The sequence below is a fragment of the Phaeodactylum tricornutum genome, chromosome 29 (genome assembly GCF_000150955.2).
Source record: "Phaeodactylum tricornutum CCAP 1055/1 chromosome 29, whole genome shotgun sequence".
NCBI lineage: Eukaryota > Bacillariophyta > Bacillariophyceae > Surirellales > Neidiaceae > Phaeodactylum > Phaeodactylum tricornutum.
This window is the reverse complement of record NC_011697.1, coordinates 121,876-143,925: the sequence shown is the minus strand read 5'-3', so window position 1 is coordinate 143,925 and position 22,050 is coordinate 121,876. Positions and strand designations below refer to the sequence as shown.

Genomic DNA, 22,050 nt, shown 5'->3' with positions numbered 1-22,050 from the left:
ACGAGTGACTTTTTCGACGTGGAACCCCCTACACAACTCGAGGTAGCTAGAGTATGGTAGGTGGGTAATACCGATTGGTCGGGACAGTTCTTGCGTGCTTCATATCTCCTCGTAGCTAGACTGCGAGCGTTCCGGACCGAGAGATACAGGTGCTGTCGGATTCCACTCTTTCACGAAGCGTCACTTTATACGTTTCTGGGGTCTCCACGAGTCCCTGCCCCCATCGATTTTACAAAATCGGGAGAGCCAATCAGTCCGGAAGATTCGCGTAGTGTGTTTGAGACTGTGCGACATTTCGATCGGGACGTGAGTGCGTTGTTCTGTACTTACAACTCAGTAGTGGTTTTGTGAACGAGCAAACGCTGTAATTCTTTCCGGAATCCTCGCAGTCTTCGCAGAGTTGCGAAATCGGGGCACGTGTAGATTTCTTCCGTCATACGTCCATTGCCTGTGGATCGCTAGATACCACCGAGGGGTGCTCTGTAGTAACCGCTACCGTTCCGTACCACTTTATTGGTGCATGAGTACGACCACGAATACGGCGGCGGCCGCAGCCGCGGCGGCAACCGTGTCGAGTGCCGCGTTGGCGTTAAAACCGTCCGAAACGCCGCTATGGGAATTAAACGCCGATGCCGTCGAAGCGTGGATGAAGGAACGCGGGGTCCTGTGGCCCCACGTCTCTCACGCAGATGATACATCCGACCCACACTCGAGCAATCCATCGATACAGTTAGCCGCCGTCGCCACCGTCTTGTGGAAGAATCTTTTGACCGCCTTTGACGCCCTGAGGATTGTCCCGCAAGAATTGACGACAGCAGACGACGAAGAGGAGGAGGACCGGAAGTTCAAGAAACGTAAACGTCAACGGTTTCTACTCCACGATCCGTACCACGTCTGGATACACGTTTTGACGTCCGAGCAGCGACATCTCGACCCGGTGGAATGGAACCAGGATGAACAAGACGAGATTCCCACGACTCTGGGTGGAAAGTTGGCGCAGTTGAGTTTGGGCGGTCTCGTCAACGGTCTCGCTGGTCTTGCCCAGAATCCGCCACTCCTGGACCAACCCACGCCACTGGCGTCCAAATTGGCGAAACTCGATCCCGCACTCATGCCCACGGCGAGCAACTTGTCCCTGATTGATTTGTATCGGAACATGGCACTCCCGTTGTACCGCGCACTGCAAGTAAGGGTACACGGAGATATTCTGACCACCACTCCGCTCCGGATACAGCATATGCTGGCGCCCGATTTGACGCGCGCCGAATTCCAAACGGTCCGCAAGCGCATTTACGAAACCGTCATTCTCGGCAAGGGCATGCACGTGAACGAGGACGATACGGACCCGACACTGGCCACGGGCAACTCGTCACAAGTGCACGACGTGGAAAAGTTCAAACGCTGTCCAACCTGCGGTAACAACGATCAGGCGAATTTCATCCTCGATCGTAAGAATGGCGACGTGATTTGTCAAGTCTGTGGTACGGTCGTCTCGGAATCGCTCATGCACGAAGGATCACAATTTCGCAAATTTGAAGGGGAAGTGGACCGGAATCATCACGGGGATATGGCCAATCCATTATACTCCAACGCGCACAATCTAAGTACGACACTCGGTGGTCTGACGCAAACGACCGGTGCGGGCGGGGCCGGCTGGGGGGCCAACGGCGTGGCGGGTGGGGGCGCTGGGAAGAAAAATCTCGAAACCATTCTCCGCAACGCTCACGCGTATACCGAACTCAACGTTTCGCAATTCGGCAAAACGGACCGGCGGACGCGTGTCGGCTATAAGGACAAGCAAAAGAAAGACGCGTTTTTGCAAATGACCCACGTGGGGGATGCCTTGAATCTGCACGAAGCCGTCGTTCAGCGGGCCAAGGAATTGTTTGCCGGCTTTCGTGACGACCGTGAACTCGTTCAACAGTTTAAACCCGTCATTGCGGCATGCCTCTGCGAAGCCTTTGAACAGCTTAGTTCGCAAGGACAGAAAATTTTGAAACAACAAGCTGACGAGATTTCTCCAGAAGTTGCCGAAGAGCGTGAACGACAACAAGCGGCAATGAAGCAGTCCAAACGCGCCACACGACGCAATGAATTGCATCATGCCACGCTAGCAGGCAAAGGCGGTTTGTTGCTAGATTTTTCCAATGTGGAACCCACAAAAGCAGCCGAGATACCATCATCCGTAGCCGTTGAGAAGCCCGCCGCCACGTGGGATTTGGAAGACTGCAGGTCTTGGTTGCTAGAGGCCTCCCGCAGTATAGCTCAGCAGTGGGTTCAGGAACGGGAAAAGGCTACGAATGCTGCCGCGGCCAAAATCGTTCCACAGGGCAGCTTGGAAGAGCTAGAAGGCGGTTTGGTGGAACACTCCATTGTTCTGTGTGAACATTTGGAGCAGGAACTACAACGCCGCAACACTGTAGACACGGGATCCAAGCGCCTAGTAACTCCTCGGGTTCAGGATATGTCCAAGCTGGGCATTCGATGGCAGCATTCCCACGAACGAGGCTCGGGAGGGAAGGGCGGTGTTGGTGGATCAGGTCAAGCAGCGATTTCAAGTGGACGAACAGCCGGGCAAGTTCTCATTCTCAAAACAGCGAAAAAGTTGGGGTCCGTGTTAAAGGATCCGGTAGCAGGCGAAGCAATTCATAGAGAATTACGCGGTGTTGTTGGCCGACAGGAAGCAAAAAAGCTCAAAGAGAGACGGGAAGAAGCGTCGAGACAGCGATTGCAGCAAATGAAGCGCAAACCTTGGTTACAAGCCAAAGCGCAGGCTGTTGATTCATAGGACTGGCTTCTTCCCACGATGTCGGAGCATGCTAGTAGAGTTCATCACAAAACAACTATTTTTTTAATGTTAGTTGATTAACTAACATTCGTTTTGCTGCCCTTCCAGCTCAGCCATGAGCTCTTCACATACTTGCTTAAGTTCGTCGTGTTCTTTCAGTAGAGTAATATACTGATCTTCGAACTTTTTCTTTTCGCCAAGAACGGACGCCAGTGTCGATTGGATGGATCTGCTGGTAGATTCCGTACTCTTGGCCTTCTGTTCGAATTCAGCCGCGGCTTTTAGGAGGCCTTCCATTTCTTTTCGATATTCTTTGGCCTTGGTTGCTGCGTCTGCTTCAACCTTTGCATTTGCTGCTTTCAATTGCGCAATCTCAGCTTTCCAATCCATCTCGAATTCTTCCTTCTCCTTCTTCGCCGTGTTTAACGAAAACATTGTTTCCTTCAGATCCGACTCCAGCTTGTCAACTTTGGCATTGGAAACATCGAATTTCTTCTTCAATTTAATATACAGGTCGTTGGCTTGCTTAAATTGGCTCTCTGCTCGAGTAATCATTTCTTCGCGAGCCTCGTCGCAAGCTTGCTCTTTGATTTCGTCGGCCTGCTTACGGTAAGAATCATGCTCGCTCTTGACACGGGTATGCTCCTTTTGGAGCTGACTGAATTCCGCATGGGACTGCTTCGCTTCCTCTTTGAGCCGTTGAACCTCTTGGATCAGACCTTCCTCGTTCTCCTCAAAGGCCTTAGCTCGTGTACTGGTATCTGCCAGTTGGCTTCCCAGAGCAGCTATGATCGCGTCTTTCTCTGCAGCAGCCTTATCAGCGGCGGAAAGGCGTTCTTTCTGTTCAGCCTCAACGAGGTCAAGCTGCTGAAGCAATTCGTCGAGCTCTCTCGAGTGATTTTCCTGGACTTCTTTGATACGGTTTTCGTACCTATTCTTCTCGGAGTTCGCCTTCTCCTCGAGCTGAGCAATTTCAGCTTGTAATGTAAGAATTTCCTCCGATGGTTGTTTTACCGAATCTTCGAGTATCGTAAGTCGCTGGCGGAGACCTGTCTCGATTGAAGCGGACTCTTCAACCTGTTTCACAAGCTGTTCAATTTGATCTCGCATTTTGCTGTGTTCTACCCGCGCCGCGTTTTCCATTTCGGTTTCCTTACCGATTACTTCCTCGCGCAGCTGCTCTATCCGGTCTTCGTACTCTTTTTGAACACACATGACGCGCTCTTTCGATTCAGATATGGACTTCTCCAACACGGCAGATGCTTCTGTTTGAACACGGTTCAGTTCCTTGGCTTGCTGCTTGCGAAGGGAGTCTAGCTTGGTGTGGCGCTCACAGCGTTCGAGCTCAATGTTTGCTTTGATCGTTTCAATTTCACTTCGTAACTGTTCCTTCTCCGACTGTGCCTTATCCAAAGACGTCTTCAACTCTGATACGCTTAAGTAGTCAGATTCTAGCTTGGAAAGTTTGGCACGACTCTCGCGGTGCAGCTCCTCCATCTCCGCTTGATGAGCCTCCTGCGCTGCAGTGAGTTCCTTCTCGATCGCGGTAAGCTTCAAATGGACCAAAACGTTGCCATTGCGTTCTGCCTTCACTTTGTCGTTCAACGACTCGATCTCTTGCAAAAGCTCTTCTTTTTCGAATGACTGGGTTTCGGTAATGGCCAATTCGAGATCGTGTTCACGGTCCATCAAATTTTTCTGTTCCTTCTCGATTTCAATTTTGAGACGCTGTATTTCGTTTTCATTTTCGGTGCGCACCTCAAGAATGGACCTTTCGTGATCCTCAACCATGAGCTTCTCCTTATCTTCCAACAAAGCAATCCTTTGTAGAAGATCTTCCTTCTTTTGAACTTCCCGAAGACCACCATTTCTATCAGCTTTCTTTTCGGCTTCCAGCTGCTCGATACGTTCGAGTAGCTCCTCCTTATCGCGAGAACTAACATTCGATAAGGTTTCCTTCAGTTCGCGCTCCTTCACCATTTGCGATTCAAGCCGTGTTTCCATTTCCTCTTTGACTCGAAACAACTCCTGCTCACTGGACTGCCTCAATTCTTTGAGCGCATTTTCGTGCTCTAAGCTCATGTGGGCTGCTTGCTCTTCCAACACGGTAATTTGCTTTCGGAGGGATTCCATCTCACGTTCTCGCAACTCGCGGTTTGCACTGGAGGTTCGTTGAGGTGTAGAACTCCCTCGCGGAGGAGTCTTGACGGGTGTCGTCCGTGATGTGGGCTTCGACAAACGGCTTCCCGATCGGGACGGCGAAGCGGTACTCCCGCCGCTGGACCGACGGTTGGGTGTGGAAGCACGGGTGGGCGTCGAAGATGAGCCGGATGGTGTTCGAACTTTGGATCTCCCATTTTCATTGGCTGCCAGTTGCGCTTCCAATTGCTGTATTTTGGCAGTCGAAAGCTCCAATGCGGCATCCTTTTCTTCTTGTAGAATTGTCTGCTCCTTTTGAAACTCTGCCCATTCACGTTGTGCTTCAGATGCCCTCAATTGTTGCTCTCGCAAGTCTGCGAGTTCCTTCTCGAGAGTTTCCACCTCGTCTTTGCGTAACTTGACAAGCCGATTGGCCAGGGCGGCCTTATCCTTGTGCTCTCCAATTTTGTGTTCATAGCGCGATTTGAGTTGAGCCAGTTCAGCTTCGTGCTCCGCCTTCCACTGCAAGCCGTGTTCGTCCAAGAGCGTCTCGGCCTGGGACTTACACTCGGAAATTGCCAATTCTAATTTGACTTCGTGCTCTTCAATTTCTTTCCGAAGACGACTTCGCTCTGTTTGCTCCCATTCAACTTTGGCTTCCTCGACGACGCGCGTCAAGTCTTGGTTGGCGGACTCCCACTCCCATTTGGCCTTGCGCACGGCCTCAGCTACGACCCGATCCAACTCGGCTGTTGTGTAGTGGCTCGTAGTTGACGGAGATGAAACGTCGGCTTTCGACTTCTCATTCTTAAAATCGTCCGGCAAAAAGGCGTCGTCGTCTTCTTCGTCCATTTTCGACGCCTGTCCAGCTCGGGAGAGTTGTGGCGATGTTTGCTCCGTGCGTTCCACACCCACAGTCCGTTCCATAGCGATCTCTCGCGCTTCCTCGGACGGCTTGGAATTGATAGTGTTTTGATCGTCATGACTGAGAGCATCGGCCAAACTTGGGGTGTCCAAATCTGGACCCAGTCGTCGATGACTGGATTGTCGTTTACCTTCCCTCTTGCTCTCCGATGTCATAGTTGTTTCGGGGGAAGCCATTCCGGTGGTTCCCGTGACGGCGTGAGCGGCGGAGGATACCATGGCGTATACGGAATCCTTGTGTGCGCTCGCTGACGAGCAAGTGCGACGCATCATTTGTTCGACCGCGTCGGAAACGTGACTCGAGACGGAACTGGTAGCAGTTTCACTGGCTTTAGTGTAATTACCGTAATCTTGGCACCCCCAGGACCGGACGGGGCTTGGGGAACCCTTGGATTCTCGTGAGCGCATCGGACTCTTGTTCACTTTGCGGCAGGTAAACCCGTGTTCGAATGTGTTATGCATGGTCTTGTTGAGAAAGGGTGTGGGAATGACAAGGCCTCCCGGAGTCTTCATGGGCTTAGATTGGAGATCGCGGTACGGCGTGGACAAACCACTGTTGGAATATCGAAGTGGAGAAGAGCGAAGCTGAACGGGCGCGCCTGTCCCGTCACTGCGTAACTTTTGGGATTTGGCTAGCAAACTCGGCTTGGGAGTGGTCTCGTTCGACTGCAACACTGGCGCCTGCTGATCGTCATCTGTCCCCTGTATTTGATGACTTTCTTCTTGGTCTTCCACAGCACTAATCAAGGACGACGAATTACATAGCACTGCAGCGGCTGACTGTGAAGTCTGTTGTTGAGAGACCTCGGAACAGGCTAGAAGGTTGCCTTGAACAGACCGACGGACTTGAGACTCGTCGTCGAGTGTTAGAGTATCTGCCACTCGCTCCAGAGCTTGGTGGAAGCTCTCACAAGCCATGTTTGGCGACCAGGACGGCGGTGGTTCGACGATAAGAGGTTCGGTTGGGGATTGGAGACCCTCCACGTTGAATGTGGAGGCTGACGGACCGTGAGCTCCCGTGCGCCCAGACCGCTGCGCGACCAACGGGGATACGTTTTCTTCCTGTGACGAAGAAATTTCCACGACTTGGTCTTGAAAGGCGTCCATAGCGGGGTTCGTGTGAGTGTCGTTGTCGCCATTCATCGCCAACGGTGTGTTGCAAAAGAGCTTGTTGAGGAGCTGGGTGGCTCCCTTTTTCTTTTTGAGCGAGGAGAACTTGTGTGCTTTGCGGGTGAGCATCGATCCCGACAAAGGCGTGTCGCCTTTGGACGCCCGACTACCGCTATTGTGGTGTACGGAGTTGACCGGTTCGGCACTGGACGGCATGGTATTGTGTGTGGAGAGGACGGGCGTGGTGTTCGTGTCCGGTGGCACGGAACGGGTCCGATCGTACGGTGGGGGCGTGCGCTTGGGGGGTGAGACCAAGGCAAAGGTGGAAAGATCTTCGGGCCACACGTCGTGGCTGCGTTCCGAGTCCGCGTCGTTGCTACGTTCGGTCGAAGTCGGCAAGGGAATGGCTTGTTCAGCGGGAGTGGCTGTCGACGAAAACGACAGTGACGCGGAAGCCACGGCTGGAGGATCCATCACGAAGGCCGTCGTTTCCGTGTACGTGTGTGTGTGATACGTATACGGATCGATATGCGTCGTATACTACGTACGGGTAGAGAGAGGAGATACCGGTAACGCTCTCTGGTACGCAAAGGGTTTCCGTGTCCAGACTCGCAGAGCCCAGTGTCGTTCCCGGAAGTGCTCTCGTTCGGCGCAAGGTCCACGGAAACGAAGGATGGCCAGTTCTCTCAAGGCGAGACAGTCCCGTGATATGGTCGGCTCTAGCTACGATGGAACGGAAGGGTCACGTACGGGAAACGTCAATGGTACCTACCTACCGACCGATCCGTGGCTGACGGGTAGTTGGCACACCTCGACAGGAAGAGAGTAGAGATGGTTCGCTATGGGAAACCACACTTTGGTTGACACATTCACAAAGTCTCACGGTTCAAAATTATCAGGGACGCTCTAATGTATTCAAATTCGTTTGGTTTTGTCGCACAGTTGGTTCTATCACATACAACGTTATCTACGGTAGCGTGGATAGCATTTGAACAGTCCTACATATATGTATGTGTATATACAAACAAGCACCTGGATTAATAACTGCCGACCTCTTTGTTTCCATGCCGGAAACTTGCTAGACATTTTCGACGGAAAGTACACCCACCGAGTTCTGGTAATCTGGAATCCACAGACGCCAGGGATACCGTACCTCCAGGGAAAACTCCCAATTGTGGGGTGCTCTAGCAGAGAGGGGTAGGGTACAGCACCACAGGTGTGGAAAGGATTGCCCGCGAGGGATTTTTCCCGTTGCACTGTCGAGTCGTTAGGTTCGTTGTATCCAATCCTTGATTCACCCACGGTAATTGCATTGATAGTAAAAAGACCCATTCCATCGACACTTTCACCAATCTCCTTGGAATCTTAAACGCTCGGCTTTGCGTCCGTCGCGTTGGATTTTCGCGTCGAGCGACTGTAGTGTGCTCGGCAATCTTTCGTTCGTCTTCCACTGTAGCGTGCTTGCTGGTGTCGTACGCGCAGGGACTGTTTGGAACGTTGACGGAACTGAGTCGCCCACCGACCCGTTGGTGCCCGTTCATACACATATACATATACACACACTCATCCGCACACGAACGCATCCGTAGCTTTCCGAACGTCGTCCGGTAGCTAGCGTACACGTCTACGTGAACAGCTTGGTTCGCACGCATCCGTCTGGATTCGATTCCCGTTCCTGGAACAATTCGTCATGAGTCGCTGGGGTCCGAAAGTACCCGACGAGGTTGCCGACGCCCTACTAGCGACGGGTGATATTACTGTGACTCTGGCGACGGAAATAGCTAGTACGGATGCTGGTACGACTACTATTCCTAATACGAAGACGACGGCCAACGCGACGACTCTTCCCAATACGGTACCCGCCGACGCCGATTTCGACGTCCTCACCGGCGTCGAATGGGGTCTCGGCAAACACGAGGACGGCTACGACACGGACCAGTCCTTGGCCCCGCGACCACGGCCCCAGCGCGTCGAACCCTGCAGCTGTGAACTCTCCATTGACTTTTTGGAATCCGAGCAGGCGCGTAAGGAACACGCCACGGCGAGTTCGTCGACAACGCTCTACACGCCACGCCGCGGCCTCTGTCTGGACGATTCCTGTCTCTTGCGGCGCTGTCAAGAAGAGTGTCCCAAAACCTGTCCCGGCGACATGTTCTGCGGGAATCGCCGTATCACTAACGGGGAGTTCCGAACGGTCCGGGTCGTGGAAGCGGGTCGCAAAGGCCGGGGACTCGTCGTGGAAGAAGACGTCGACGTCGGGGATATGATTTTGGAATACGTCGGCCGCGCGGTGCCCCAAAAACAACTCGCCAAGTACTTTCGACGTTACCAACACGATCGTCGGTTGTACATTATGAGTTTGGGAGACGGTATTTACATCGACGCACGCTCGAAGGGAGGTCTGGCTCGGTATATTAACCACTCGTGTGAACCCAACTGCCAAGTCCAGCGCTGGAAGGTCAAGGGCGTACTACGTGCCGTCGTCGTCCCGACCCGCAGCCTCTCTGCCGGTACGGAACTCACGTTTGATTATCAGTGGGAACGACAACGGGGAAGGGCCGCCACCAAATGCTACTGTGGGACGCCGTCGTGTCGAGGGACGCTGGAAGTCATCCCCAAACACGCAACTGCCGCTGGACCAGGCACTACGAACGGAGAAGAATTACCGATAGCGGCATCGTCCATGATGGAACCGGACGGTGAATGGAAATCCGGCACATTGAACGATCAAACGTTGGTGAATCGAGTGGTCCAAGTGTACGACCGCGGATTACAAAAGTTTCAGCGAGCCGAGGTGACGGGCTACGACCCTTCGAACCAAACCCACCAGATTTTGCTCTTGCACGATCTCAGTGAAGTATGGGTCGACTTATCCAAAACGGATTGGATGGTTCTAGAGGAACCAACACTGCAGGATCAATTTATGATTGCCAAGAAAGTTACGCATCCATCCACGACGAGCGCGTCTGCCACTGCCGCACCGGCAACTTCCAGCTTACTTGGACCCACCCAGTCCCCCGTACCAATTAAAAATTATATCTACGTCCAAACGCCCGTCAAAGAAGGACTCTGGGCCAAGCATCTAGTCGAACGCTGTGAACGCAACTGTCAGGTCCAAATTAATGCCCATCAAGTAGCCCGACCCCCGTTGCCACCCTCATCTCCAGAAGAGCTGGAAATGTTTGCGGCCTTGGATCGATCTCACGACGGAACCGTCTGGAAAGTATCCATCACGGGTTCCAACGTCTACAGGGCGTATGGTATTCTCGAAAAGAATGTCGCCTACGTGACGTCTTCTCTGGAACATCAGCAACAGCAAAATACCTCGGCATCCGTATCACCGACCCCAATGTCGGGAGGTACACTCACGTCGGTTGCAACAGACGAAATGATCTATCCCCGACGAGTGGCCGACCTGGTCAAGCGCAAACTGGTAGGGGTCCGGGAAAGATGTAAAAGCGTAACCATCAGCTTCGCCCCGTCGGATAGCAAAAGTAAGAGCTTTTCGCGTATCGTTGTAGAGGGATGCTTGCCATCTGACTTGGCTGTGGCCCGGGATGTTGTGTGGAAAATGCTCCTGGATTGCTGTCGAGAAGCCAATCTTCCAGTCACGATACAAAAAATGCCGCGGGATTTGGGGATACTGGGAGGCGTCCTCACACCCCACCAATTCGAATTGTTGAGTCAGGGATGGAGCGCCAGTGCTGACTCCTCAAAAGCTGCAGCACTGCCAAAAGATAGGTTACGCCAAGAGTCACACGAAGATTTATCCAGATCCAGCTTTTTCCGAAGCTTTCAGGCTACCTACCCTTGTAACATTTGGACTCAATCTGAGGAAGATATGGGACGTATTGGTATGTCCAATCTGACCGATACGCAAGGCAATGGCGGTAGATCATTATATTTAGCCTGTGAGCCTTCCGAAGTATCGACCCGCTGGGCGCAAATTCTCTCCCGAGCTACGGAACTGGAGCGAGGTGTCAACTATCTGTATCTGGGTTCGAACCGAATCTACCAACCCCTCATGCTTAAAAACAACGGACAATTTTTTGAGTTTGTCAAAGGTATAACTGGAGCTTCCGTCAGTATTGATCCCATGACGGGAGACCATCTACGAATTGATGGTAGCAACGGCACCCTGATTGCCACACTGTCAGATTTGGTCCAGTCCTTTTCCGACAAGCAACGAGCTAATCTTGCGGAGGAAATCATACGGCTGCAGATTGAATTGTATCGTGATAATTTTGTTCGCAATCAAAACTGGATTTTTGGCCGTGATTGGACACTGGCTAGTCTGTCCGCATCCACAGCTGACGTTTATGCCGCCGCAGGGGACGTAGGAACGCTTACGAAGTCTTCAAGCTTGTTTGGGTACCTCGACAGCAAATCAGCAGCGTACTGTGGCACAGAGATCGCCGAAATTGTTGCTACTGTAGGACTGAATGAGGCAGTTGCTGCACACGCCATGATTATTCTATACCGCTTCGTGACCGTTGGGGAAGGTACACACTTAAAAGCCCGAGAAGCGTTGCTCGCTTCTGTGTTCTTGGCGAATAAATGCCAGAAAGCGGTCAAGTGGAAAAAATTGGAGAGCATTTTGGAAGCAGGATACAGTTCGTTCTATCCAGGCACCAAGTTTGATCGAAAAAAGGAAGAGGTACTTGTCTTAGAGGAGCGTGTAATAGCTGCAGAAAGGGACATTCTCGATGCGCTTCAGTTTGACATATTTGTCCCATCCACTGAGTGGCTCGTCGAAGCTGTCGCAGCTGTACCATCCATCGATCGACGCTTGGCAAGACGAATTATGAGTTTTACCTACTGTGGACAAGTTCTCAGCGCTGGGACCGATCTGTGGTTAAAATATGGTGTTGAATACCTGTTCGCTGCAGCTGCCGCATTTATGAAGGTCCCTCTCGGTGACTTGTTACCAGTGCTAGGTCTTATACCATTGAAAGTCTTGCAAGCTGCTGAACTCCTAATGGAATCTATCAAGTTAGGGCGTCCGTCGGGGGAAAAGACACCGTCCCATCCACTTCTGGAAGGTCGAAAGGACCAATTGGAGCAGTATCTACCAGAGATCAAGAAGTCCTGCGTCGAAGCCATGACGGTTTTTGCAACAAATCGTAGACCGGGCCCTGGCAGTATTGGATCTGCAAATATTCAGCGCTATCGAATAATAAGCAAACGAAGCCGGTGTCGATACAAACTGAGCAGCATTCCAACCCAATTTATAGCCGAAGCCATTCTTCCTTCCGTAGATGGTATCGCCGCTACGAGCACGTGCAGCATTTTTATTGAGACAGGTGCTACTCCAGGGACAGAAGATATAGTCATGGAAGGGCATTGGAGGGCAGTTTCTCTCGCAGAGCATTTGGTGAGAGAGAGCGTAAAGACTGTTTGTGAACTTCCTTCATCCATTGACGCATCTGCTGATTTGAAAGATGCTAGTCAGCTTCAAGCCAAAGCCGATCCAGGTCTTTTGCAGGCTTGTGAGATACAGACGTCTCAGGGGTGGGAGGGAACTATTCAGCCAGACGACTCTAAAACTAGCGGACATCGCGTGGGTGGAAAATGTTGTGTGGCTGGAAAGATCACGAAGGCGGCGCTTCGAAGCTCGGGACTACGATGGTGGATTCCACCTAGCCACGGGACGAGCCTGTCCGGTTCAATATGCGACTTGATGGCCATTCGTTCTAGTGGCGAAGACAACTTGACAACGTTAGGTCGTCTCGCAAGCTCATTTGTCGGCCCCTCGGGTGCTTTTCCTCTATTGACGAAAGGTTCCGCAGGCGAGGGCAACGAAGACTTTGTGTCAGTTGCTGTCTCATTGCAGCGGTGGCCATCAGAAAAAGTTACTGCCAAAGAAGAAGAGAAAGCAAAAAAATATAAGGGAAAAGCCATGAAAGCAGGTTTTTCTGCGTCCGCGCTACAAGAGATGCAACTTTTGACCAATCTGCATAGCCTTGTCCCGTCATCACATGGTCACCCGAACTTCATTCTGCCAATAGCTATCGCGTTGCCTTCGGACCACTCTCCGAAGAGCCCAATTGATAATCCATTACAAAACGCAAGCCTCGAGCCTTCTCCATTGGATGATGCGATGTTTTCCCTTTTTCGGTCGACCGAGGAGAATGACAGAACTGCTAAGAAAGACAAGAAAGTGAAAGGATTTCCACATTTGGTATTTCATCCAACCCCGTTTGTGCTTCAGCGTTTCTTTTCGCGGAAGTACAAGTCCAGTGAGGAGCAATTTATCAGTCCAGCAATTCTAGCGGTTTGGTTTCACGACCTTATCTCAGCATTTGTCCATTGCCATTCCAATTATTTTGTTATTCGTACTGTTCAAGCGGATCAGATAATTGTTGATCAAAGCGGTGTCGCCAAGCTTGGTGGCTTATACCGAGGAACCGTGATTCCAGTGAACGAACGGCATAAATCTCCCAACTTGGTCGAGGCTGCTAGGTCGAAGAAAAAAGACGATAGGAAAAAGGACGACGAGGACGTTTCCGCCAACCCCTATGCTGCTCCGGAAATTTTACTTGGATCCCCAAAATTCACGATGGAGAGCGATATTTGGGCACTAGGATGTCTTCTGGCGCAGCTGCTTTTAAGCAAACCGCTCTTTGTTGGCAAGGATCGGGTATCGTTGCTGACTGCACAGTACAAGATCGTCGGAACCCCTTCAAAAAAGAACTTTCTGGAAGCAGCCAAGTTTCCCTACTATTTCAAACCAGCTAAAATGTACAAACGCGGTGTGGATCGAGCTCTTGGCCACATGCTAAAGAATCAGGGTGAAACGCATACCAAAGCTATCAATCTGATTGCCAGCATGCTACACTTGGACCCAAGCCAGCGGTGTACAGCGGCTGAAGCACTGGGGCACGAATGGATGATTGACTTTATTGAGCAGAGCACTACTCAAATTTTTCGTCAACGCTACGTGGAGGACTGGGTCAATTTAAAAGCAAGAATTCTTCAGATGGGAACCAACGGTAGGACTTCAGATTTGGCTCGTGATTCGAAGAGGCAGCAGGCTATGATAACGGCTGCCACTTGGGAAGGTGAAGGGGATGAAGACGATTTGTATGACATGGACGATTTGCTCGCGGGGAACGGATCGGCCAAAAAGCAAAAAAATGACAGTGAGCTCCAATGCTTTTTAGCATAGAGACGAACGAGACATAGGGAGCTAGAACTTTTTAGCAATAGAACTATGTTTACTGACAAGTATTCAGTCTACACGACAGCGTTAGGAGAGCCCATCATCAGCCCGTTCTTCGTATCGCTTGCGAAGGCTTGTGTAGACCGGTCGAGATTATGTCTTTCTCCGGATTTTAATGTGAGCGACCTGCTATGGAGGATTGACAAGACTGGGAGGACAGAGACGGCATCGCTTTAGGTTAGTCAAGATAGTATTGTGCTCCGCGGCAGGGGTACTGTATCGCTGTTCCTTGCGTTCCACTTCTAGTTCTGTATCAGGTACCGACCGACCCGATCCTTGGCATTCTTGTCAATACGTGACTCGTGTAGACACGCGTACAGAAAAGTACGTTGTCCCGGTAAATTTGTGTGTTGCTTCATTTTTCGAGACACGCGATCAACCCAAACAAGTCAACCATGAACCATTCATGAACGCCACAAAATCGTGGTTTCTGGATGAAACAAGATCCTCCAAAATGATCAGGCTAGCAATACTCGTGCTGCGGGCTCTGTGCATCGGGCATCTATCGATCGGATCAAGTTTGGCGATGCGGGCGCCCGACATGCCTCCACTGCCGGAAGTTTCCATATCGGGACACCACACCTCCGACTATACCGCCAAGCAGAATCATCCTACATCCTACGTCTCTTCGCCTTCATTCAAAGGCCCCTTGAAAGCATCGAAGACTATCGGATATTCGTCCTCGGAAGTATCACTTCGCACGAGACTCGCCCAGTACGTCGCCGAAAACGATACCAATCTTCCCTTCCTCCGGAAGCCTTTCAGATCCGCATCAGTGACATCGCCACCGCCATTGGTAGCTTCGGAACGACCTAGTACCCAAATGATCCTCAACGCCATTTTGCAACAGCTTGTGGCCCACAATGCGCCTATTGATGCCAAGGAAGTGATGGAAAGTACGGAGTTTTACCTATCTCTTCGCAAACGCATCGGGGCGCCGCTCCAGATCGTCGATGCGTGCGCGGGACACGGCTTGACTGGTCTACTCTTTGCCGCAGGCAATCCCGGTCTCCAACGTCTACATGTAAATCTTGTGGATGCCCGAGAACCGGCGTCCTTCGCCGTTCTACGCGACCTCATGACGGACGTTTGTCCCTGGATACGAGATCGCGTCACATACCACGCGCAACCAATACAAGAATATGCGACTTCTATGCGGGATAAGGGTACCAGTAGGGATCGGAACGCACCAACTGCTGTCATTGGCACTCACGCCTGTGGCAGCTTGACGGACGAGGTCCTACATTTGGCAACCGAAGCACTCGAAGCTGCTAGCGTTGCCGTCTTGCCCTGCTGTTACACCGGAATGGCCAAGACGGTACCGTACGGCGTTCAGCGGGCACACGGAGTAGCCTGGGCGGCCGATCTCCGACGTTCTTTTTGGTTGGCGGAGCAAGGCTATCACGTAGACTTTGCCTGTATCCCTTCCGAAATTACTCCCATGAATCGCATCCTAATTGCCGAGAAGCGAAAAATGGACAAATATACTGCACAAAATAAGAGGTAATGGGTCGGGCTGTATATAGTAAACAAGGCACCTCAATTCATTCTCAAAATGTACAACAGCTTTAGTCTATTTTAAAACTCAACCTTGACTTGTCCATCTTGTGGACGGCCATTGGCGTGCACGACGACCGCCACCCGGAAGACTCGTCCAATCAGTTGGGCATGTCCGTTGTCGTGCCCGTTCGGTACATTTCCTACCGCATGCCATCGCCCAGCTTCTCCGTTGACAGTCACTTTGACAGAATTCGTATTAATACAGGGGAGGAAAAGGAAAATGTGCCCGACACGATGGTATTTCGTTTTGAGAGTGACACTGACTTGATTCTTCTGTGCCCGAAAGTACAGGACCTCGTGTCCGCAGGAAAAGTGCAAATCACTGCCAACGTATTGCGCTGCGTCAGGTGTTACGGCTTTAATATGATAGATTTCCGTCTCGTGAGCAACTAGCTTTCGACGAAGAATTCGTTCCGGGCCTTGCCCATTGTCGTTGTATTTTTGGTTGGGCAACCAAGTGTACTTGGACGACCAGAATCCAAAGGCGTGGCAACCGTGCTGCTCACAGTCAACTTCTTCAGGAGTCTGCAAAAATGATTCTGGCTCCTCATCGCCTTGCTCCCATCCAGTCATGGGCGGAGGTAACAAAGCAGGAGGAGGTAAGTTAACCACAGCGGTCCGATCGGACCAATTACTGACCGAAACAACCGTCCACGTTCCCAGACCTTTTGTCACGTGAATACAGCTACGTTGGCGTTCGATCGGATGCTGTTGGTCCTTATCAGGATGATACGATGACGACTGCCGCGCAAAGTAAGTCGCTTCCGCATTGTGGTCTTGCGCGCTCACCACCATACGCTCACGAAACGAATCCAACAAGTCGTACTTGTCCGTACACCAGAGTCGCAATAAACTTGGCAAGCCGTCACTCGCACTGTGCAAATCTAAGACAACGGCCGTAACACCAGTCATGGGGAAAATTTTGGTCAAAATATTGGTCCGCGCCACGCTGACCTTGGTCAAATCATCTGAAAGAAGCATCATACCGCACGTCATGGCCACAACCGAGGCCGCACTCGCTACTTCTTCGTCCGTAAGGCGGGTGCTTTCACCCAATAGCAAGCAATCCGGATCGTTGTGCCACCATCGATGTCCCAACGGTGCTCGGCTCATACTGTTACGGACCATTGACCGCAAACAAGGTAGAGTCCCATGATCCCACCACGGAAGCGGTAAAGCGGGATACCAAGTTGGACCTGTATCAGCTGAAACCCGCATGCCATCCACGTAGCCGATACCAGATCCAACTGGGCAACCACAGCCTATCAAAAACACATTGGGACCTGCAGCATCTCGAATGGCTTGCATGGCGAGATCCATCGTCTGCGCCCGGCTCAGCGACAAATCGTGCTTACCGTTGCCTTCCAGACAAGCGGCGTAAAGGAAGTCAATCTTAAGGACGTCGAAACCCCAACTGTGTACCGCACGTCGGATGCATTCGTACACATAGGTCCGGACAGCTGGATTGGTGGCGTCCAGTCCGTAAAAAAACTTTCCACAATTGGATGAATTTGCCGGAATACCAGAGTCGTTGCGAATAATCCAATCGGGATGGGTTTTTACCAAACGAGAGTGCTTGTCGGCTGCGTACGGGGCCAACCACAATCCGGCGCGCATACCACCTTGTGCAACAATATCACGAGCGACAGCCGCCATGCCTTGCGGAAAGGCACCGGGTTTGACTGAATCCCAGTCGCCCCAAGCTGTCATATACCCATCATCAACTACAACCACATTCGTTGGGACTCGGTTCTTCAGAGCTGCTAGTTTGGATACGTTTTCACTTAGCGTACCGGCCGTAATATTTTCGTAAAAATGGTACCATGAGCACCACCCGGTGAGTAACGAGCCGTTGCGGAGCGGTCGGGCTTGATTGTAACCCGCTGCTGCTTCGAGGTAGTGCACCATGGGTTCTTCGTCGTATGAATGTGGGGCGATCAGTTGTGCATAGGCCCAATCAGTCTCTAGAGCAATGGTATTTGTGGTTGTCGAACCAGAGCCACGGCCCCAAATTATTTGTCCGTGCCCGGAAACGTGCATGGCATACCGCCTTAAATCCACATCGGCCATAATGACGCCGTACTGTTCGCGTTGTGACAGCCACCCCAATACTAGTCCGGGTCCACCTGTCTCGTCCAAAGCTTGAAAAGGAAATTGCTTTTCGCGACGTGATGTCCAAAACGACGGAATCGTTCCATCGGACGTGACGCAAGTAAAAAAGTCGGACTGGTAATGTGTTTTCCAGGATTGCGGGCCCGTGTAGGCATCGCCGTCGTTGTCGCGATGAATATGATTATGCGACAAGGGTGGCACGTACGTAAGAACATCGTCGGAGACGGGTGGAGGCGAACCGCCATAATTGAAGGCCCGACTTAAAAAGTCGGGCATGGCCGACTGCGGTTGATCTTGCCCTTTCACAATAGAACCGGCAAAAGACCAAGACTGATATCCGTGAATGTAAATATGTGTGGGTGAGGGAACGGTGTTCCTAAATTGCTGCAGTTGCCCGTCCAAAACAGTCAGATTTTCCAGAGCAATAGGCGTTTGTGACATATTGCTAGCACCACCAAATTCTACCTTCCATAATAAAGGGGGATCAACTTGTTTGGTAGGCAAACAAAAGATTATAGTAGGACCGGCGACCGTATCTGACTTGCTTGCGGTGTGAGAGGAGGAATTTTTGTTGCTAAGGTTGGAATCGTGGGCCTGGCGCATATTATGGACGTGGCCCTCCCAGGCTTTCTGCAATGCATCTGGAATGACCGGCAAACAGGCTGTATCCAACGGTGTCAAATGCACTCGCAAAGCCCGACACGGGCCCACCCCTGCGACTTCAATACATTCTTCTACCACCTCCACATTCACGACATCCTGAGTCGTCCAAACAGTGGTATAAAACTCCAAAGCGCGCGTTCCAGTACACGTCCGACAACAACGAGTCCGACAGTAGGCTGATGCTCGGCAGGCCCGACAATTGGTGAACTCGGGCAGGGCTTGCCAATACGGACGGTAAGTCGCTTGCAGGACAACATCAGACTGCAAACTCCAATAAGGGCTTTGCCAAGTCCAACCAGACGGGATATCGGTAGCGCAGTCGGTGTTACGGTTCGCGGATGAGTGCTGAGAAGGCGGTCGAATTATCTGCTGTGTTGCAGCCCCCGCAACCAAGAGGGCTTCTTGCTCAGCCGTTTCGTCTACAGAAACAGAATCATTGCTATTGTTGGTGTTCATGAAGCTACCACTACTGCTAGCGTGAGTAGATAAGGTCGGTGGCGGCTGGGATTGACTAAGTTCGTAGACCCCGCCAGCAGCATCCTTGGCGGAGGACGAAGGAATCCGCAAAGTAAAGATCCATTCTTCTTCGTCCTCTTCCTTTCCCGGCATACTCGTCTGCCCAGAAGTCATTTTGATAGCAAGGTAGCGTCGCCAAGACAGAAGTAGTGACTGTGATGGGTCCCGTACAGGTCCGCAGGCAAAGACGATACCACAAGACCCAAACTTTTTTCACCGTCGGTGAGAGATGTTGGATCCGTTTTGGTCGATTTGTGTGGATGGATTTGTGGAATTTTCCTCGCTCGTTGTGGTCAAGTAGGGTGGGGTTGGCTTCATTAGGTCTTCACTTACAGTTAGTACACCAACTGCAACCATTTTTTTGTTTCTAACGTTTGCCTGGCCCAAGTCTTCTGTCAGCAATTTACTATTAACTTCTCGGTCTTTAGAATGTGTTTCCAGAGTCGATAACTGTTTGTGAGTATGAATGCCTAGCTTTGCGACTTTTATGAAAGTTTGCTAGCTAATTCACAGCTTGCTCGGCAGATTATTTTGGTAAACAGCTTTGTCATTCCCTTTGTTTCCTCTGAAAGTCGCTACTGGTAATCTGTGTTTGGACGTGGGCCAAATGTGCTAAACCATAGGACAAGGTAGCCCACGGCTATTTACCTAATTGCTCAAAAGAAGCTTTCTCAGCATACACTCCATACGACTTGCCACCAAAATGCTTGATTTCGTGTTGAGGGGTAAACTTTGGTCAATCACAAACCAACTAAAATAAGATTTGGGAAATTAGCCGGTCTATTGTTGGCAAAGGACACAGACGAATGCCCCGGCCTGTCTAGCTGCTGACAAATTTTATAAAACCTGAACGCGATGATCTTGTTGCGGGGAGATAGCGGCGTCGGCATCCGAAGAGCCCAGCCCGGTTGCGATAGTTTTGAAACAGAACAACAGTCTATTTTTTACTGCATTCAACAGCTTATGTGATGCAGAATGGAACGTATGTTACGTCCTCAAAATGTATGTTGTGCTTCAAGAAAGCAACTTGGTACCGCATGTTCGTGGATATGTCATGTCATATATCCCAACATGCAATTCAGAATACATTATTTTCTTGAGAACGCTTAGCAGGCATATGCAATTACGACATTGGCTGGATCACTGGATACTTTCGCATAGGCACTTGACAAATTTACATGTTAGGCAGAAACAAACCTAAACATGTGGCCGTGACAGGAGTTACAAACGGTTAATGGAAATGTCCTCTACGAGAATCTTTACATGTATACAGTCTCAAATGAACGAATATATAAGCAAAATAGACATTTAGTAAATTGAGACTTGGCTTGACTGAAGTATATCTTTGTCGTTGCCAATCTGTTGAGTCAAACAAGTAGGTAATTCGCCAGAATTTTTTAAAATCTAGGGGCGCGTGCCAATAGCCAAACCAAACCCTGCGCGACAAATCGTCGGATCCCCAGGCCGAAGACCGACGCCCGACGCCCGACGCCATGGGCTTCAATCATGGATTGCATGTACCGTCAGCTCCCCCTCAACTATACGAGCTTGAATCGCAAACCAAACTCTCCCCTAGTATTCTCCTCGAAACGAATTTTTAGAGAGAGAAAGCCAGAGTTATCGTTGGTTGCCTTCTCTGTCTTGTCCGAGATTTGCGTCTTCGCTCAATTCCTTTGTTTGAGAGGCTATAATATTTGACCGTGACATATTTGTTCGAAGCTCGCTGTTTCTGCGAGCTCGGATCGGAGCCGCATCAGCTCCCGTAGTCTTTCGGACGACGCTCCTCCGCCCTAGTTTACATCATTGGCTTCTGCGTCCCAAGTCTTCCAGAGAAGATCAGAAAGAAACAGACGGCACTCAGTAGTCAGCGACAATCATACACAGATAGATAAATACATACACTTTCGAAAGAATGGTGAGTGCCGAGTTCGCAATGCCGAGCGTCCTGTTGTTCCTGGCGTGTCTGCCATCGGGGACAGCGCAAGCCGAAACCTGGGCATCACTCGGCTTGTCTGCCGTTGTAGCAACAACAACAACTACGACACGAACAACATCGAGAAGTACCTCTCTTGACAGTCGACTATTGTACACAGAAAACAATACTTCAGGGCACACACGAAATACTGCATTGGCCGGGAGCGCCAGCTCGAGGGATTGGATTTCCGAACACTTTGAGCGGGTATTTTCACAACGCAAAGATAGTAGAAAAAAGATGAAATATCGCAAATCTCGGCAAAAATACCGCGTGACAACCAAAACCAACACTCGTACTCCTTCAAAATCGTCCTCCGCCCGAGATTTGGCAAACAGCAACAACGAAAATGTGGGCGACTACAATTACTACTCGTACGACGACGCTGTACAGCAAAAAAGTAGTAGCAACCAGGTCGATGACAATGCCGCGGCAGCGGCGGACGATACGGTCGCGACCGATGATGCGACCGCCACCTCGACGGACGATGCTACCACCGCCGCAACGACTGACGATTACTACAGCTTCGATGACGCTGTAGTGTCCAATGACGACGGGAAAACCGATAATACGGACGACTTCTATACTGGAGACAACGAACTCTGCTCACAATTTCTAGTTAGCTTTTTGGAAGGAACTACGGATGCCAGGGATACTTGTGACGGCATCATGAATGCTTTCGTGGCGGCGGGTAAGCATAGGAGGAGTGGTTCCACTGGAGCGAGATGTGCTCTCTGCTGCATCACTCACAATTTCCTTTGCCTGTCCAGAGTGTTCCCAGTCAAGTTCTTACGAATCGAGCCGCTACTATGACGACTTTTTCGAAGAATTTTCGGAACACAAATGTTGTCAAGCACTCATGGCACACCATTCCGACTATTGCGGACAGGACACTCTCCTGTCCAATCTCCACTTGTTCGTGGCTGCCTCAGTCTTGCTCTTGTGTGAAGTTGCCAAAGCCTTCGTGCAGCGCTACCGTTTGCATTTCCTACCCGAAGCCGCGTCTTGTATTCTTGTCGGTACCCTGATCGGCATTGTTGCGCA

The 22,050-nt window shown here is 51.0% G+C and overlaps 5 protein-coding genes across 5 annotated transcripts; 4 read left to right on the top strand and 1 right to left on the bottom strand.

The window, feature by feature from the left end:
• Positions 1-224: 224 nt before the first annotated feature.
• PHATRDRAFT_50377 (predicted protein) lies at positions 225-2,814 on the top strand. The gene has a single exon (XM_002185298.1). The coding sequence runs from the start codon at positions 521-523 to the stop codon at positions 2,786-2,788; it is 2,268 nt and encodes a 755-aa protein (XP_002185334.1). The 5' UTR covers positions 225-520; the 3' UTR covers positions 2,789-2,814.
• Positions 2,815-9,086: 6,272 nt separating this feature from the next.
• PHATRDRAFT_16875 (predicted protein) lies at positions 9,087-9,578 on the top strand (the record flags this gene model as incomplete). Its single annotated transcript, XM_002185297.1, has 1 exon — positions 9,087-9,578. A coding segment is annotated over one exon (492 nt), but the record flags the coding sequence as incomplete, so codon positions are not given.
• A 3,669-nt stretch (positions 9,579-13,247) lies between these two features.
• PHATRDRAFT_52709 (predicted protein) lies at positions 13,248-13,844 on the top strand (the record flags this gene model as incomplete). The annotated part of the gene is made up of 2 exons (XM_002185296.1): positions 13,248-13,370; positions 13,431-13,844. Coding segments are annotated over 2 exons (537 nt in total), but the record flags the coding sequence as incomplete, so codon positions are not given.
• A 768-nt stretch (positions 13,845-14,612) lies between these two features.
• Positions 14,613-15,735, top strand: PHATRDRAFT_50373 (predicted protein). The gene has a single exon (XM_002185295.1). It carries the CDS (start codon positions 14,638-14,640, stop codon positions 15,688-15,690), a length of 1,053 nt encoding a protein of 350 aa, XP_002185331.1. The 5' UTR covers positions 14,613-14,637; the 3' UTR covers positions 15,691-15,735.
• A 26-nt stretch (positions 15,736-15,761) lies between these two features.
• On the bottom strand, positions 15,762-19,266 carry PHATRDRAFT_50372 (predicted protein; the record flags this gene model as incomplete). The annotated part of the gene is made up of 3 exons (XM_002185248.1): positions 18,752-19,266; positions 17,537-18,517; positions 15,762-17,446 (listed from the first exon to the last, which is right to left on the bottom strand). The coding sequence occupies exons 1-3, from the start codon at positions 19,146-19,148 to the stop codon at positions 15,762-15,764; spliced, it is 3,063 nt and encodes a 1,020-aa protein (XP_002185284.1). The 5' UTR covers positions 19,149-19,266.
• Between the last annotated feature and the right edge of the window lie 2,784 nt (positions 19,267-22,050).

Excerpts from the sequence above, each read along its gene's own strand:
- PHATRDRAFT_50377 (XM_002185298.1), top strand. The coding sequence starts at position 521 with ATGAGTACGACCACGAATACGGCGGCGGCCGCAGCCGCGGCGGCAACC.
- PHATRDRAFT_50373 (XM_002185295.1), top strand. The coding sequence starts at position 14,638 with ATGATCAGGCTAGCAATACTCGTGCTGCGGGCTCTGTGCATCGGGCAT.